Raw genomic sequence first — 17407 nt, forward strand, 5'->3', positions numbered from 1 at the left:
TACTTGAAGTCGATCTATAGAATACCTTCGTTCTATCAAATTTTTTGGAAGCTGTAATATATATATATATACATATAAGCATAATGTATTTAGGAGTCATACCATTTTTTTTATACCAAAAATGATAATTCTCATTCGTAAATATGTTTTTATTTTGTCCACAATTACAAATTCAATTATTTTATATTCTACCGCTTAAAATGGCTTAGACTATATACTTATAGCGTAATCAAGTGTGTAATTTATTATAAGAAGTATTAAAACATTTAACAATATCAGCTAAGATGTTTGTTTACTTCTGTTCGTGATTTTTTATTAATTTTATTATTAAAATTTTTTAATATGTTTTTCACAACACACATGGACACTAGTTTGATTAATGTAGTCCAAGATGATGCAGTCCAAGGAAAATATAACCTTGTTTTGAGTTTCAGATAACGGACCTGTTATCTTTGAATGATAATTTAATTACATAACTTGATTCCATATCTTGACAATTATATGTCTTGCGATAAAAATGTTGAAGTATTTTGTGAGTTTGCGCTGCTATTTTGTGCATGTACTTCGTAATGGATGACAGTGTTGCTGAAATACAAGTGAAGGTTTATTTTTTTGCCAAAGCAAGAGAGTTAACGGGGGAAAAAGAATGTTACATTACCGTTCCTAAAAAACTATCATACATTGACTTATTAGATAAAATAATAAGCCAATTTAAATTAGAAAGCATTCGTGATACATCAATCTTAGCAGTGAACGAAGAATTTGTTGCTTCAGATACAACACTCGTACTTTCAGAAAAAGACGAAGTTGCTGTTATTCCACCACTTAGTGGAGGTTTGTTTTGTTTCTAATATGAATATTTTAATCAGCTAATACGTCATTATGAATTAATAATAAAATGTCTTACAATATGAATGAGGTATTTTTAGGTTAGAATGGGTACTGCAAAAGATATCGTCAAATTGCAACAAGAAGAGTTAAATGTTGGACACGTAATTGATTTAGTAACAGCTCCTAATTGTGGGGCTGTATCAAGTTTTGTTGGTACTACTCGTGACAATTTTGATAATAAGAAGGTATTTATCCATTGAAATTGTAATTAGAAATATAAAGATACGTTTACTCATATACTTATGACTTCAAGGTTTTAAGATTGGAGTATGAAGCATATGAACCAATGGCTTTAAAAGAAATGAAAAACATATGTTCAAAAATTCGTTCTCAATGGAATGTCTATCATATTGCTATATATCATCGCCTAGGGGAGGTACCAGTATCCAAAGCAAGCGTAGTAATTGCTATTTCTTCTCCTCATAGGGAAGAATCATTAAAAGCTATTGAATATGCTATTAATTCATTGAAAGCATCAGTTCCAATTTGGAAGAAAGAGGTATATGATACTCAAGAAGTTCAATGGAAAGAAAATAAGGAGTGTACCTGGTCAAATAGTAAATAATATTTTTATACGATACCTTAATTTTATAGAAAGACAGAGAATTGTAACATATAGAAATCATTTAGGGCAATTACATAATTTTACGAAATTTTAAATGTATCTATTCAGTTATATAAAATTAATATATATTATATTCATGTAATATATTGTAGAATGGTAAAAAATTTTAAAAAGATTTTATAGTAAATATATGTGAATATTAACAAATCGTTAATCATAGTTTTATGATTTTACAACCATTAACCCATTTTGTGACTATGTTTTTTGTGTAGTTCATGATATGATTGATGTAGAAGAATCAGAAAATATTACAGTAGTAAATGACACAGTAGAAACTGTAATAGAATATGATGGCGAAGAAGTAGAAAAAGAAGAGGATGATGTAATAATTGATCCAAATCTTGTTCAGATTCGTGCTACCCCGGCTGAACTGAATCAGAGAATATCATCTTTCATTGAAAGAAAACGTCAACAAGTAAACATTGTTAATGTACAAGAATTTTGTTGTCAAAGGTTAGTCAATAAGACATTCACGAAAAAACACGTAATACTAAACGATTCATAATAGCTGTAATTTAATTATATATTGTAGGGATCAAAATGATGAGAATGATAATTCATGTGCGAGAGTAGATGCCATTCTTATTAGGAGAAAGGATTCTAAAAGTCACGTTAAAGGTAGATCAAAGTAGTAATCCTTGTACTCATAAATGATGAAATATTTAAACATAAATTTTTATAGTGCATAGAGTACTCAATGCATGGGGACCTCAAACAGTCGATCAACATGCTTTACATAAAGCTACGATGTCGGGACCGACCCAAACAAATAATAATTACTCGTCCGTATTGGATGAAAGAATCTCAACCACCGAAAAAATTCTTGGAATAAATCGGCCTGTTCCCAAAGATGTATATGAAAGACTCAAAAATATCGAAGATCGAATATTATACTTAGAAGGCATATCTCCTGAATATAAGGATTTTTGGGTAAAAGTTTAATGAAATATTATTAAATTCGATTTAACGTTCAGTGTTACTGATTCTCCAACATTAATTATTGTTTGCAGAAAGCAGAAGATATAAACAACCTCAAAGGAACATTTAAACCAGTCAGGAAAAGGGTAAGTGATATCTTCTAAGTCATATAATTTAATTTCCAAAAACTATTCATTATAAAAAAACATTTCAGACATATTCTATGGCAGAACTTGATTCTAAACTGCATGAATTAGAAGACAAATATGCCAAAAGAGCGAAATGATCTCTCATAAAAAATTGTTAAAGACTGACCACTTATTTATACATAGTTAGATTTTTTAAAATAAATAACATTTCATAAGCATAGAAAATTTGTAGTAATTTCATTTTCATTGTTATGATATAGCAAATGACCAATATTAATCAATATTATAGATCATTATATTTCCGCCACTACATTATTTATCAAAATTCTATGTCCAATCCTTAAGTACAGGCGGGTCGAAAGGTGGGGCTACACTTTTCGATCAGGTAGAAACTTCTGTTCGAGCATGTACTTACATTAGTTCGTGTTTCGGTTGATAGAGGCAGTCTTCGTCGTGCTGCCATACGGTATGGCTGCGGTTTGTCGAAGTTTTCTCTTTATCCCGATATAATTTGAAGTGAATCGTTGATAGTAATGTGTTATTCATACAGAAGTTCATCGAAAAGTAGCCGTCCTTACGAATGCTAGTGAGTACTGTCATACAATATTTTTAAATACACGTATCTTATAGTGTTTATCGAGCACGCGGCCAGCACGTCGTCTGCCAGGGTGACAAGCATCCTTTTTCCTCTCAGCTGAGTTTATGGACCATTGGTCGGTTTTATATTTTTTGTTTTCGTCCGATCCTGTTTATTTTGACATAAGTCTTTCTTCGTTTCGTATCATTACATATTGTTAGGTCGATCGACGATATTAAATCGAACAAATCGCGAATAGAATAGCGAGCGTTCTTAGTTTTCAATGAATTTTTGATTTTTGGCCATCTTGGGGATTTTTGAAGCTGCAGAATAATTCTTCACCTTACTATATGCAATGCCGACATTAAACATTACGATATGTAATGTTTAAATTTCAAACAACGATACCCGCTTCTTTCCTTTTCCCTGTCCGAAAGTATCGTTTATTTTTACGCCGATCTATTTTTGTCCTATCACATGGGTTTCTTCTAATAATTTTCGTAAATTTTGTCGAAATAAGGCGATACATTTCCACCTGGAACTTTGAAGCTATCAACGATTATATTGCAAATCAATTATAGTCTATTTACTTCTGAAACAAATAACTAGATTTTTGAAACATAGCAATAACGTTGGATTATTAAATGGCGGAAATAAATGAAACGCATTTATCAAATTCGAGGGTCTTGTATAAAAGAAGGAAGTATACATGAAAATCCTTCTAAACTATCATACATCAAATAAATATAAACTCGAATGTCGATTCGAAGAAAAATCTTTTCCCAAGACAGTGACGCATCGAGTCTTTATATCCGTACTTTGTCTGACGTGCTTTTAAACCTGTAGTGCGCGTGCCGTTTCTATCGCGTTGCATTAATAGCATAAGAAATATGATTAAGATGAGATGTACACATTGGCAACGGTCCTATCTTGAATCGCTAGTGTGCAATAGTTAAAAGAGAAAATCGTGTCGGCGTCGTAACCAGAACAGAAAGAACATAATTCGGAATGGTGAAACTCTGTATTACTGAGGCAACGTTACTAATGTTCTACCACGTTCTTTTCCCTCTTTTTGGTTGTCAGAAAACGACTGACACAATTGAGTGTATCCGAGAAGGTTCGCCGCGAGGAAACCCTTCGCGAAACCGCCGTCGGTTACGTTTGCAACCGATTGAAACGACAAACGCGTGTCGAGTCAGGCGTCTGACGCTGATTGTTAGCGAATCTTGGCGAATATTCGCCATTAGAGGATAGGTTAATCTCTGTTCGTGCAGTTAAGCGATTCTAATTGAAGCGAAACGTCGCGAAACGATCGTTGCGCGCAACAAGGTTTCATTTCGCTTGTTATTTGTGTAACTGCGAATTGATAGAAATCGTGTTGCATGAAAGAGATCCGTTCTGTCGCATATCGATAACAATTGAAGGGACTGTTGCAATTGTAGAAGGCAGCTCCAGTAATCCAGTAATTTCAGTAAATTTCAATAAAACCAACTTGAAATCGATAAAAATCAAATCACTTTTTTTAAACGTAATTCATGGTTTATCTAATATTTCTAGTAATAAATTGCTGCACTTTCTAATGCAAAATGTATTGTATACTTTACCTTTCTTTCTATTCCAACAAATAAAATTTAGATATTGCAGCTTCCTTCTTTGTTGCTGTAAATCCCTTAATTCTTTCGTATCTTAAACTTAAGAAATTCGACAGCCATAGAAAGAGATAATGGCCGAAATTGAAAATGACCCAAAGAATACGGAAGTCGACGACGATATCGATAACGTGACAATTATTTTTTCGCGTTGATTTCATCGCTAAAGGATGGAAAAGGGAAGGGAACGAAATTCTTAGAGAGAGAGAGAGAGAGAGGCAGAGGGCGAGAGTTTTAAAAAGTTTCATTGCATTACGAAATCGTGTTACAACTGCTAGTCGATTGTCCTACAAAGATTTTCATTGCGCAAAATGTTGAATGCCGAAACCGTTTGCATTTCTATATCAAATTGAAAGGGAACAATTGCCATAGCTTTTAAACGATTTACTCGTAGACGAAAGTCGATAGAAAATTTCCGCTACTTTGACGTATACCACTGCAGTTAGTTGTTCTGCCAAGATTTCGCAACGACAAAAGTAAATTGGCCTGAAGCAGCACGGCACCTCGTTTACATACTTAAAAACTTAAGGGAACCCGGTTTGCCGTACCTTTTTTGCTCAGTTAAACACCTCTAGGTGTATCGTTCCTTCCATATCCTTGTAAATTTCCAAATCATCAAGAATTCTTCATTGAATTCAAGATATATCTGTATTCTGTATATATGTATTTTATGTGTATAAGGTTTAACGATGCTGACGTACGGGTATGTAGTTTTCTGGAAAATTATTTGTTATCGTTTATTGGACCAAGACGATGCCGTTTTAAGCGCATTTTAACGAGCAGGCCGATAGCATGCAGAGTTTTTCGTTTATATAGAGAGCGGCTATTCTATAGGGTAATAGGGAGCATGATTTCTCTTAATCATGGCTTGCGAGAACGTACAAGTGGCGTAACGCGTTCCACCTAGTTGATGTAAACTGAATTTCAATAACATAGCTAGCATAGAAACAGAAGGCATAACGAGCAGTTTGGAACGATTAAAGATTTCTTTTTGGCACTGATCCTCTGATGCGAAAGACGAGAGAACGAGAGAGAAAGAGGCTTCACTTTTATTTTTCCTTTCGTCGCGATAAGTTGATTTACTTTTTCTTCCATTTCCACGCGAACTCGTTCCACACTCGCAATTAGATATGATCCAGCGAGGATAATGAGAAGAAAGTTACTTCCGAGATGGTTATCGCACGAACATGGAGATATATGTAGATATATGTAGTCGTTTTCTGTTCGTGCTAATTTTGTTAATTTAATTCGTTCGTTTCGTGTACGGATATTGTCTCGGAAGACACGAGGCTGGTTTAGTTCCGCTCTTTATGAATTTCTTAGACTCGTCGTCTAAATACGTAACTAGCGTTCGATGTTGCAAAAAGTACACGATTTACCCGCATAAATTTAAACAACGATTTTGCTTCCATACTTTGGAAAGTATCGAATTATTCCGATCGCTATTTCGATTTGTGTAATTTAATCGTGTAGATATATCTGACTCGATACACCGACACGATCAATTCCGATATGGACCTTGGTCCGTTTCTTTTGCGTTTGTGTACGTTTGAGCGGTGTGTCTGCGAAATAATTTTTATCAAACGATCGATAAGATCGTCTTTGCGATTCAAGGTATCTGTAGAGGAATAATTCATGTAAGAAACGCGAAAGAAAGGGAAGAATGCACGTCATGATCGTGTGACGTCGGATACGCATGGCGAGGCAGTTTCAGAAATTCAGTCGGTTAATCACGAAAAACGACAATACGTACCTTAGTAACATTCACTACTACACAGAAGAGTTTCGCAGGTCGTTAGACTTAAAAATATCAGACATCACCCGTTGGCATAAAAAATAGGAAACACACGGTTTGCAAGGGAAAAAAAGGACAACATTCTCTTCCAATTCAAACACGCTCGTACAAACACGTTCCAACTACGACTCTGCGAGTTCTAAACATCGTTTCAATAGCTACGCAAGGTGAACAAAGCTGTTGGCAAAATGACGTTTTTATTCGAAGAACTGCGTTCTCCTTCTATTTATAGAAGCTTTTCGCTGACTGATAAGTTAATCCTCTGTTTACCTATGACGAGAGAAGGCTTTTCAAATCGATCAAATTTCAATCTCTATGTCACGTAGGAGACACAAGGAATCACGAAATTAACAGATCACCGGTGATCTCCTCGCGTCGCAGTTCGAACGTTTCATAAATAAGATAAAATATTGTACTTTAGACGTAGTAGTAAAATTTATTGCACGAATCCAAACAGAGTAACGGTTCAGAGTATTATAAAAATGTTGAATGTTAGAGAACGTTGAAAGCTGATTTTAGGAAGGTTTTATATACTATGGGTTTGGGTCCTATGAAGAGGTCCTATGTCTCCGGGGCCCAGTTCAGAGATGGCCATGCTGTTATTGTTTTCTGACACTGGAACACATTCTACATTGTTGTTTCGATGGCCTGCAGGATGTTCGTTAGACTCTCTTGGTTTTTCTATTATTAATTTAAGGGTCGGTGACACCTACGTTCGTCTTTACCTGCCTAACGCAGACGATCGACAGAGGATAATCACGTTCGGGCATAATCGCAAACAAATTACAAGGACACTTTCGAATACCTGCTTCTGCTTGATAGACGAGCTAAAAATCAGTGTAAATTAAAATTTGAAGATGAAACGAAGATAGCGACTTCTAGAGGCGTCATCCTATCGTCTATCGGAAACTTTCATCCTTAATTAATTCATTATGTAACTTTGTCCTTTGTCACGATGTGATTTCGTGACTCGAAAAGGTGCAACTAAGTTGCCACAACACTCAAGTCAGAACGCAAAAATTTATAAAAAATAATAACTAGCAGTAGTCTTGTACCGCTAGCGGTTCACAGTTATTCGATTGGTTTGGCAAAATTCATATAGAGAGGAACGGTATAGGGTGTACAGTTAATTATCCAGCGTGAAAAGCATAGTTCCACGATGTCCTCGGATCGATGATGCAACGAAACAGGATACCGTTGCTTACTTCCGGACCAGTCGATGGCCGAAACAGCGAGGAGCCGGCCGGCAAAGGCCGTTTACTCGGTTCCGGGTTTGCAAGCTACTCTGTTATTCGGCCAAGGAGCCATCGGAAATACCTGTTGGCGGTCTCGTGAATGAGTGGGAGGATTATGTCTATATCGTGCGACTTGCCGTGATCACGAGCACCGCGCTCAGGATGCATCGCATTTGCATAGATAACCCGTAAGCTTGAAACCGGCTCACTGTGTGCCGTCTTACGATCGTGATACTCCTCTATTTCGCGTGTGATCGATAGTGTGCTGTTCGAAGTGCCGTTGTGAAAGGTGCCGATCAAACGTATCAAGGTAAAAACACTTTCTTCTTTAGTTGATTTTCACGCTTTGCCAGTCGGCTAATTGATTTGTCAGATAGATAACTCGCAGAGCAAATAGGAAGCAACTCTTCGATATCTTCTTTTAGTGGAAGATAATTATCGCATGAACGATGCGATGAAAGCTTCGATATTGAATCGTCAATTGCTTTTTCTTACGCTTGCGTTTTCTCTTTCCTTTATACACGGCGAGATCCAGTCATTTTCGTAATCGATCCATTAATGCTACAACGAAAGCGATTCTGTTAGATAATATTTTACGATTTTTCGTTGCATTGTTCATATTTGTCCCATGTTCTTTCGAATGCGTGGCTTTTGAGGACTGGTTGAGCCGGTCGGAAGGCGCATCGATCGACTGCATAAACGAGAAGCGGGAAAAAGGGTGATAACGCAAACACCGTTTTTTAAATTCACCTGGCAATTTGGAATTATCTAGCGGACAAAGTCATGCGACTAAATAATTTGTTCTTTTCTTTTTTTCTTTCGAGAATCGAATATTATTCGCGTACTTACGTATTAATGAATTCTTTCAAGAGATGGCTTCTAAGGCGGTCAACTGATAGCAGTGGAAAAATTGAATCGATACGTTGAACGTAAAGCTGGAACAAAGGGAAGATGACAAAGGAAAGAAGCTATTGAAAAATATTATAAAAAAATTCCAGGCATCTGGATTTTATCGTCGCAAATAATAATCGACAGATTGGCCAATGCATAGTAGCTTTGACAAAAAGCTTCAAAGGCTTCGATTGCTCCTATCTATACCGAGCCATAGGAAATCGATGATTCACATAATAGTCGTTCGAAATTACGACAGAATCGCGGCTGGTTAGATCGTAAGTTCTTTATAAAGTGCCCTGCCTTCCAATCCAGAATTGTCGCCATTTTTGCAGGAACATATCGTGCCGGAAATGATTGCCAGGCTCGATCCTTGGAAATCGTGGAACCGATCGTTCCGGCTGGCTAGCCATCTTTAAAGAGCCTGATCCGATTGATCAGCCTGTAAAACATCGATTTAATAGTAGCGCGGCACGACATTCACTGATTTGATTAATGTCGCTTCCCGCAAGCATCTGCAGCTCGACCAACCGATGCCCACAGCTAATCCTTCCTCGCCTACTACATTTTAGATGTAATTACATCCACTCAATGAAGATTCTGTTTCAAAGAATGATCAGTGAATCGCGTAATCGATTTTACTATAATTCCATCTCGTTACGTGATTTGAAGGAATACTTCTTTTCATTCACGTGCCTTAGTTAGGTATCGCGTGTTTCACTTTTTCATACAACGATCTCGTTGCGCTTCGATTGAAAAAGCAAACAATCGTCGAATTTCAATAGCCAGGCTATAAACAAACTTCTCAGCTTGCCAGATAGGCAAGCTTCTACATATGTAAGATACAACGAGGTTGTGTATAACAAAATCGGTCGAAGTTTCGGATGCCTGCTGCGGATGCCTGGATAAGCAGGAATTTGGGAAAATCTCTGGCTTTGGGAATCTCAGCCAGTAACTTGTAATCCGCAGGGGGATCAATGATATTACTAATATGAAATATCTGGCGAAACATTAATAAAAGTCATAGTTTGATATTTGAACCCGTTCGAGGTACCAGAATATCGGGTTGCCCGGAAAGTTCGTTTCGATTTTTAAGGAATTTGGTCGACGTGAGAGATCAGGTTGAAAAGTTTCTCATCGAAAAACCTGAGAGATTCTGCAAGCATGGAATATTCAAGTTGCGTGAAAGATGGGGCAAGCTTGTGCAACAAAATGGCACGTATATAACTCAATAAACGAATGGAAATGTAAATCGGAACGAACTTTCCGGGCGACACAATAGTCCTACAAGATTCCAAACATAATTTTATTATCACGCATTAGCTTTTAAAAATTAGCTTAGTCGCGTGATAAACGTTCTATTGCGAGTAACTAGGAAAATTTTTATCCTTCGTATTTGCAATTAAAACACATCTTGTCAAAGGTAGGCGTCGGGATACTTTTGAACGGTAGTGTACACGTATCTTCGCGAAAGTTACCTTGGGACGTAGTCCCGTTAATTTCGAAAGGGTTAATTCCAGATGTCGTTATATGGCGAAGGTTACCGTATCTCGGCGCGGCTTACTTTTTCTCCAGTTGAGCCGACAAGCTTTCGACGAGCAGCCAAGGCGCACTGCAGACCTGGCAAACGGCGAAACCGAAAGGCTATGCTGCAAAAATACGCAAAACTGGTTTTTTCTTTTCGCATGATTCAGACGCGGTACAGAAAAATGACGCAGATTTTCTACTAACGTCAAACGCAAGCTCGACTTTCCACGTTCATTTTGACTCGTACGTTGGACAGGCGTGTCTGCCCTCGGTGTTATCGCGTTCATTACCAAGTAAAGTGCGAGCTCGCACCTTGCAATTTAATTGCTCGCTAATTACGTCATTCGTCCAACGTTTAAACACGCGTTACCCATTTTCTTTCGGGAAGGTACATTTTTGGGTCACGCCTTTATCGATTCGAATGTTGGAAAGTGCGCTACGCTCGACCTACACTTCCTCCCTTATTTACTTTATCCCAAAAGGTGGCACTGCGGGATCTTGGCCGATCCGAATTTATTGGAGCGCAAAGACCTTCGAATGAAAAAGACCGTCAGATTAACGGGGTATGTATTATACAGAGATTTCTACCATAGGTCGAGTAGAGATAGGATATTCAAAGTACCGAACGTAATAAATAACCTCAAGGATACAGCAGGCTTCGAAAGGTCTGACTGAAAATTTGCACATTAGCTGGATGGGTGAAAGGAAAAAAAAGTTCGAATAAACGTATCTTCGAAGGCACATCTTTATTGTGACATAATTTAACTTAATATTAGCACACTTTAATTGTTGTACGGACAAACGAGAATTAGTACCTTAGTACGAAAAAGGAGTAGTAATTAATCGTATCACGATCATTCGAAACGATAATAGAGATCTGTTATCGATGACCATCGATATCATACACGGTAATATCGTATTCTGGCAATCTCGTATCAACTACCGTACGAGGAAAGATACGTATACGCGTGTATAGTAGCCGCATCATACACTCGTACATCGTATTATCTATTGTAAACTTGCGTGGCTTATTTTATCATTTAATAAATATAAGAGCGACGGATTAGAATTTCTAATTGACTCTTAGCGTGTTTCGTGATAATTCGAATTTTCACGTCCGTTTCGCCGACTGGATCTTCTTTTTGATGCGAAACGAAACGGAGGATTCCGCGTGCTCCGACTTACGTAAACATCGACTGTTCATAACTGTTCGCGGCTCGTTAACGATTTCGATGCGTGCACGGTTGCGTGAATAGCCGGAGAAAAGTCAAGGAAAGTCGTATGCGTTTTAACGAACGAAACCACTTCCTGATCCGCGATCCTCTGTATGCGAACAATACGCGTGCCATTCGCGTTCCCGTGTGCACGCCGGAAATCGAAAACGAGCCCAATCGATACGTCTGCCTTTTCTCTGTTCTCGTTTCTGAACGCGAGGCGAGCGTTACGGCAAGTGCGAGGCGGGTTAAGACTCGACCGCAGTTCATTTAGCTGGTCAGTTGTTACGTGCTTTTCCTCAGAATATACCGCGTTTCACAATGAGACCAATTTATTGCGCAGAATAGTACAAAAATAATTTTACGCCACGAGCTTTTTCCTTTTACCTCTCTTTCGACAAGGCACTCGGCCTTCTCGCTTCCCTCTGGACCATTTGCCCATTCGAGAGGAAATTTTACAGTAGAACCACGAATAAGTTAAATTGACTAGTATCAGATTTTTTTGGTACCTCGCAATTATTAATAATAAGCGAGTTATTTTTGGTAATACAATATTAACGTTTACTTTTACTGAGACAGAGATATAGCTAAGCGTTCTTACTAAATTGGACGTAGAGTCGAGCAATAGAAGTGCGGTATAACCTATATACAGTTTGTCGTTTACCAATTCACTAATATTGTTACTTAGCAAATTACAGAGCAAGACGACCGTAGTTCAATGGAAATTAAATTAAGAAAGAAACCAGAAAATTAACTTTGACCTAGATACATGATATGGAAACAAAAATATTCAAAAGAATTCTTGTTTCACGAATCATTCTCTCGCTCGAGGAAACAAAAAATCGTATAATAATGGGACATTTAATCGTTCGTTCCCGTAAGTTGAATTTGCAAAAATAGCTCGGCTGGTTGCTGTTAATAAACGGAAGTCTACGTTCACGGTCGTTACTGTTAAGAAATTGCTACCCGCAGGAGCCGCGTGTTTCCTAGCTCGCGTCGTGAAAACGTGCCGGAACATCCGCAAATTACCTGTAAAATATTATTGTCGAACGCGCGAATACTCGTCCGATAAACCGTGACTATTAGCGGACATGCTAGCTGGCTCTATGCAAATGATTATAGAACAGGAAGCGTCCGGGTCGACGAACGAAGATCGCCAACATTTTAGCGGAACTTGTTATCCCGTTTGCGTAATGAAATCGATCGACGAGCTGGCCGTGTTCGATCGCGTGTCTCGCGAATTTCGCGAAAGTTTGATTTTAATTACCCGTCGAAAATTGAGATTAACGACGCCCATTAATCGAGCTTCTCGCGCCGTTAACAATCCACTTAATTGAATAGACTCGGAACTATAGAAACACGTCTGAACGAGAACGGAATATTTTTTCCTTCGCGTCGGTCGTCGCTTGGTAGTCATTCATTCAGCAGGCAGTCATTCGATCTGTCGAGATTTATCAGCGACGAGTTGTTCTTTCCCCTAGAGAAGCATCGTCGAGGGGCTCTCTTTTTTTTTCGCGTGACACGTTCACCTGAATTTTTACTTTGCTTTCGTTGTAATTGGTTCGAATTAAGCGGGTCGTGTTATTATTGACAAAACGTCTAGCCCGTCATTCAGAACTCATTAGCCTCGTATTACCGCCCCAGGCTTTCCATTTGATTTCCCGTTTAAAGCTCACGGAAGCTTGCACTCGTGTCGGCTAGCATTCGCATACGGATCGACCCACATAGATCGCCTCGTGATTACTCTGCAGCTCTAGATCGTAAGAACGATTAAAGTGAAAGAAAATCTATAAAACAGAACACAAAAGTACATTTATGTACACATGTATTTGTACGATACAACGACGTGACGCTTATTATATTCGCTGGCGAATATCGCAAAATCACGTGTACGTATTCTCTCACTTTATCGTATCTTTATCGTTCCATCGTGTATCGTTGCTCGAACGTACGATTCGTGGCACAGAACGATAGATTCGATCTAAAACTATTCTTGTTAGTCAGGTGTTTCTACCATCGGTGATAGAGAGTTTATGAATCGATCGATTCGCGTCGCTCAGCAGGATGTCGTTATGAAGATAGCTGATCAGGGCCGTGCAAACCCGATCCGCTCCTTTCGTGACAAAGTAGTACAAGGGCGCCCAACTTTTCGTGTTGATGTAGAACATGGAGGCGATTGTCAAGCGATCGGTCTCGCTGATCTGTTTCGCGAACTTGATGAACGTGTAGAATTGGGATTTCGTGGCTGGCGCGTAGACAGACCTCAGTTGCGGCCCCATGTCGCCCAGCAGTTGATAGAACTTCTGGCCGCGGAATCTGCTGCCTAGTATATTGATCGTGTGCAAATTACGGCACCTCTCCAGTATGCGGATCAGGTATCCCGAGCGTAGGTACAATTTCGACGTGGAACCTGCAGCAGAATATTTCTTTTACTCTATCACCGATTCAAAGATAGCGACGTTATCGCGATTTTCACAACCGGACGAATTCTTTTTTATTGTAGTTCGTTCTATCGTACGATGTACAGTGAACGTTATTAATCCTCAATTGGTACTGTTAGATCGTAATTGATCTATACGAGTTTAGCTTATCCAAATTCCTTTATTTTAATTTGGATTTTGTATTTTATACGATTTATAGAACTCTCTTACAGAGGGAATTATAAGAAATTCTATGAAATAAGTACGTTTTATTACCTATAAATAGACTTTTACCAGCCTCCTTGGATAAAGTACTCTACTGTGCATTTTTTCTGCTAATTTTCTCGCGGAAGTTGTTCGTTCGTTCGTTCGTTTGTTCGTACGTCAGTATGGAGATGTATGCAAAACGAACTGGCTGTATTTTCGCACCCGGCATCGTTAACCATTAAAATTGAATGCAAATACTGTCGCGTTTATGTTGTTGCCTAGAAACTTATCGTCGCGGTATCGCAAATAAAATACGAACGGTGGTGGTAGTGGATGGAATGTTGAAAGAAACTGATTGCGAAAAACGTGAATTGCATTCTATATTGCTTCGCTCGTGAGAGGAATTCATGCAGATCTTCCGACAATGATGACTTCGAGTCAATCGCTCCTATTGATCGAGGGAATTTAACGCGTCTGAATGGAGGAAAAAATGGAAGAGTGTGATTTAAATGATAGTTTCGAGTTCGTTCTTTTTCCTGCACTGCAGGCGAATGCAACGGAACGTGTTCGGAATACTAATTGCGTCAAAGCCGTGGTAAACACGGTTGCCAGGTCAAACGGCGCATCCTATCCGTGAATCATACACGAGCACCCTGCAAATCGATAGAAATTTTCTGCCCCTTTGTGACTGCGTGGCGGCATTGTTGGCGCACGAAGACGTATAAAAAGGGCCAACGAAATGCACGACAAAAGAGATATGAAAGCAAAGTTTCGCAGAGAGAAACGCGGCGAAAGAAGACCGAAGAAGCGATGCACCATTAGGAAATGGTAACAACAGAGAACCGCGTTCTGTTTCTTGTTTGACGAATGGCCAAACTATTTTCCCTCTCTCCTTGATTCCATTTTACGTTTGTATATTTCTCTTTTATCACGTTCGCCGTTTTTTAGAACGGCGGCATATTTGACGAGAAACGAGAAGAAAGAAGAGGAAAAATAGAGAAGAAGGAAGAGGAAAAGGGATAAAAAACGGGGTAAAAAGATTTCAGTCGGGCAGAGTTTTTTGAACTCGAGCCAAAGGTTCTCTGTCTCTTCCCAGCTCTGTCAATACTAGACCACGTCGAAAGAAGAAAGGAGAGAGAAACTTAATTAGGAGAGAAAAGCTGACGACGATGCATAGACCGAATAGAACCTGTGCAATTAGAAATGTGCAGTTCCTCCAAGTTTTTGTTCGTCAGCGAGAGTTGCCGCAGGATCTCGTCGCAATCTGGTCTCACGCTTATGCTGAACTTCTTCAGCAGCGGCATCCTCTTCAGCTCCTTGATCACCTCGGCCGTGTCTTGTTCGTTGTTTGTCACCTAGCAATAAAGATAGAAATCTAAGAATAAAAAATAGAAATCGAACAAATGCTTCTTTCCATTCGTAGGTTTCTCTTAGTGGACTCTCCGACTTTTAACCTTTTCGCGGTCCTGAAACTTCTTGTGTGTCCCACGCTTTTTAGGGATAAAGTGTCTAAAAACGGATAAGAAAATATCCAAAGGGATAGGAACGCGAATTTATTTGGTTAAATCAGGATACTAAAGAATGTATATCACACAATAGGGAACTATTGGAAATATAGGGAACCAATAACTAGGAAAGAAAATATATCACACAAAGAAGAAGAATACAATCAAACAATAAAGAAGCAGGAAATGTGCACATTGTGCAACACGGACAAAGTATAAAACATAGAGCAAATATTATTAAAATGCCCTTTGTATGAACAAATAAAAGCAATGCATTTATAGGAAAAAGAAACAGTGGAAGAGATATTGGCAGTACAAACTGAAGATGATGCCAGAAGACTATTTTACTGCATACAAGAAACAATGAAAATAAGAGTATTCTACAGAAATGAGTGAAATAAATTCAGAGGACAGAATTACACTGAACATAACATTTGCTTACATACACATATAGTATCAAATATAAGTCATATAATATATGATTTAACACAGATGATTATTATTTCATAATATTTTTAATAAATACAAGAAATAAGTATAGTAAATAAACATTCTGCAAATAAATGTTCTATAATATACGTGTCCAGTATTAGTTACATAAGCTAAGTGAACGTAAATTTAATAAAGTAAACGTAAGATTAAGCATATAGGTAAATGTAAATTCAATTAGCTATATGAACTTAAGCTAATTAGTCTTTGAGGATAGGAAACAAATAAAAATAAGGTAGAAAAAAGTGCAAACCAGCCAGCAATATACAGCGTATAGTTGACAAATTATAATAAATGATAACCTACGCTACAATAAATAATACATACGTATATACGTATAATTGCATGGAGTACTAACATGGAAAGAGACTAAGCTATCTAGAAGAGATCTACACTTTTACTTATTGCACTTTTATTTTTATGGTTAGATTATTCAGTTCCTCGTTATAGCGTTAACGCGGCCGTGTATATGTATATACCAGCGTAGCTTATATATTGCTGTGTTTAGAAAGGATTAGGTCGATTATCGTACCTCGTAAGTTCGCCATAGAAACGGGTCATAAGCGAGCCGGTTGAAGAGCACGGACACTTGACTAACGACGTAAAGCTCCTTGCAGGAGAGATAGGAGAATATTTGCAAGATGATTTCAACCGGTAAGGATGCGATTCTTGCGATCGAAAACGATGCCGGAACCACAGTCTGCGCATCGCACTTGTTACCAATCCTGGCACGCTTCCTAATGGGTTCTGGAGTAATTGCAAGTTCGTCCATTCTCGTTGCGTTTCCATCTCTGGCATTGGTACGCGCGCGTGTTCTCACATTGTCTCTCGATAGGATGTTGTGAATAATTTCTCTGGGCTCGATGATCGATAGTCTTCGTTTATTGCTGATTTTTGCTTCACGAGTGTTACCGCATTAAAGATGTCGTGTGAAAAGACTAGAAATTTTGACATCTGTCAAATCCAGCCCGACGCTTCTGTTTTGTCCTCGTTGAACGATATTTGCTGTTGTTCGACACTTATCGAATTCTTGGTTGCAAATATCACATTTTCATTTTTCTCGCGTCCGTTGCACTTGCTACGCGACAAGTGAACTTTTGGCAACGAATCGACAAATTTTCTGGCTCTTATTGCTGATTTTGCTTCTACATGATGAATCGGAAATTGTATATAGTACATTTGCATGGACCACCTTTGCATGGAATCTGAAGTTAGAGAGTCTGAAGATTAAGATATAGAAAATTCAATTTGATTCGGGTTATAATCATTGAAATCGAATTTCGTTTTGTCAAAAATAGGCAAATGCAGGGATGCT

The 17407-nt window shown here is 38.2% G+C and overlaps 4 protein-coding genes across 8 annotated transcripts in view; 3 read left to right on the top strand and 1 right to left on the bottom strand.

Annotated features, from left to right (window-relative positions):
• Positions 1-152: 152 nt before the first annotated feature.
• Positions 153-851, top strand: Mocs2a (Molybdenum cofactor synthesis 2A). The gene has a single exon (XM_072013167.1). The coding sequence runs from the start codon at positions 558-560 to the stop codon at positions 849-851; it is 294 nt and encodes a 97-aa protein (XP_071869268.1). The 5' UTR covers positions 153-557.
• Mocs2b (Molybdenum cofactor synthesis 2B) lies at positions 702-2808 on the top strand. The gene is made up of 8 exons (XM_072013382.1): positions 702-834; positions 930-1076; positions 1145-1448; positions 1729-1969; positions 2049-2134; positions 2199-2446; positions 2527-2580; positions 2649-2808. Exons 2-8 carry the CDS (start codon positions 936-938, stop codon positions 2718-2720), a joined length of 1146 nt encoding a protein of 381 aa, XP_071869483.1. The 5' UTR covers positions 702-834; positions 930-935; the 3' UTR covers positions 2721-2808.
• A 202-nt stretch (positions 2809-3010) lies between these two features.
• Positions 3011-17407, top strand: part of Ttll5 (Tubulin tyrosine ligase-like 5) — a 36129-nt gene continuing 21732 nt past the window's right edge. For 3 of the 5 annotated variants that reach the window (XM_072013347.1, XM_072013346.1, XM_072013349.1), the window contains exon 1: positions 3012-3169. The gene's annotated coding sequence lies outside the window, so the exon portion shown is untranslated. Of the gene's footprint in view, positions 3170-7859; positions 8150-17407 lie in introns of those variants that run through there. The other 2 variants (XM_072013350.1, XM_072013348.1) reach the window with 2 other exon arrangements.
• LOC139992110 (uncharacterized) lies at positions 10997-17249 on the bottom strand. Its single transcript, XM_072012656.1, has 3 exons — positions 16625-17249; positions 15288-15453; positions 10997-13881 (listed from the first exon to the last, which is right to left on the bottom strand). Exons 1-3 carry the CDS (start codon positions 16862-16864, stop codon positions 13472-13474), a joined length of 816 nt encoding a protein of 271 aa, XP_071868757.1. The 5' UTR covers positions 16865-17249; the 3' UTR covers positions 10997-13471.

Source organism: Bombus fervidus, chromosome 11 (genome assembly GCF_041682495.2).
Source record: "Bombus fervidus isolate BK054 chromosome 11, iyBomFerv1, whole genome shotgun sequence".
Lineage (NCBI taxonomy): Eukaryota > Metazoa > Arthropoda > Insecta > Hymenoptera > Apidae > Bombus > Bombus fervidus.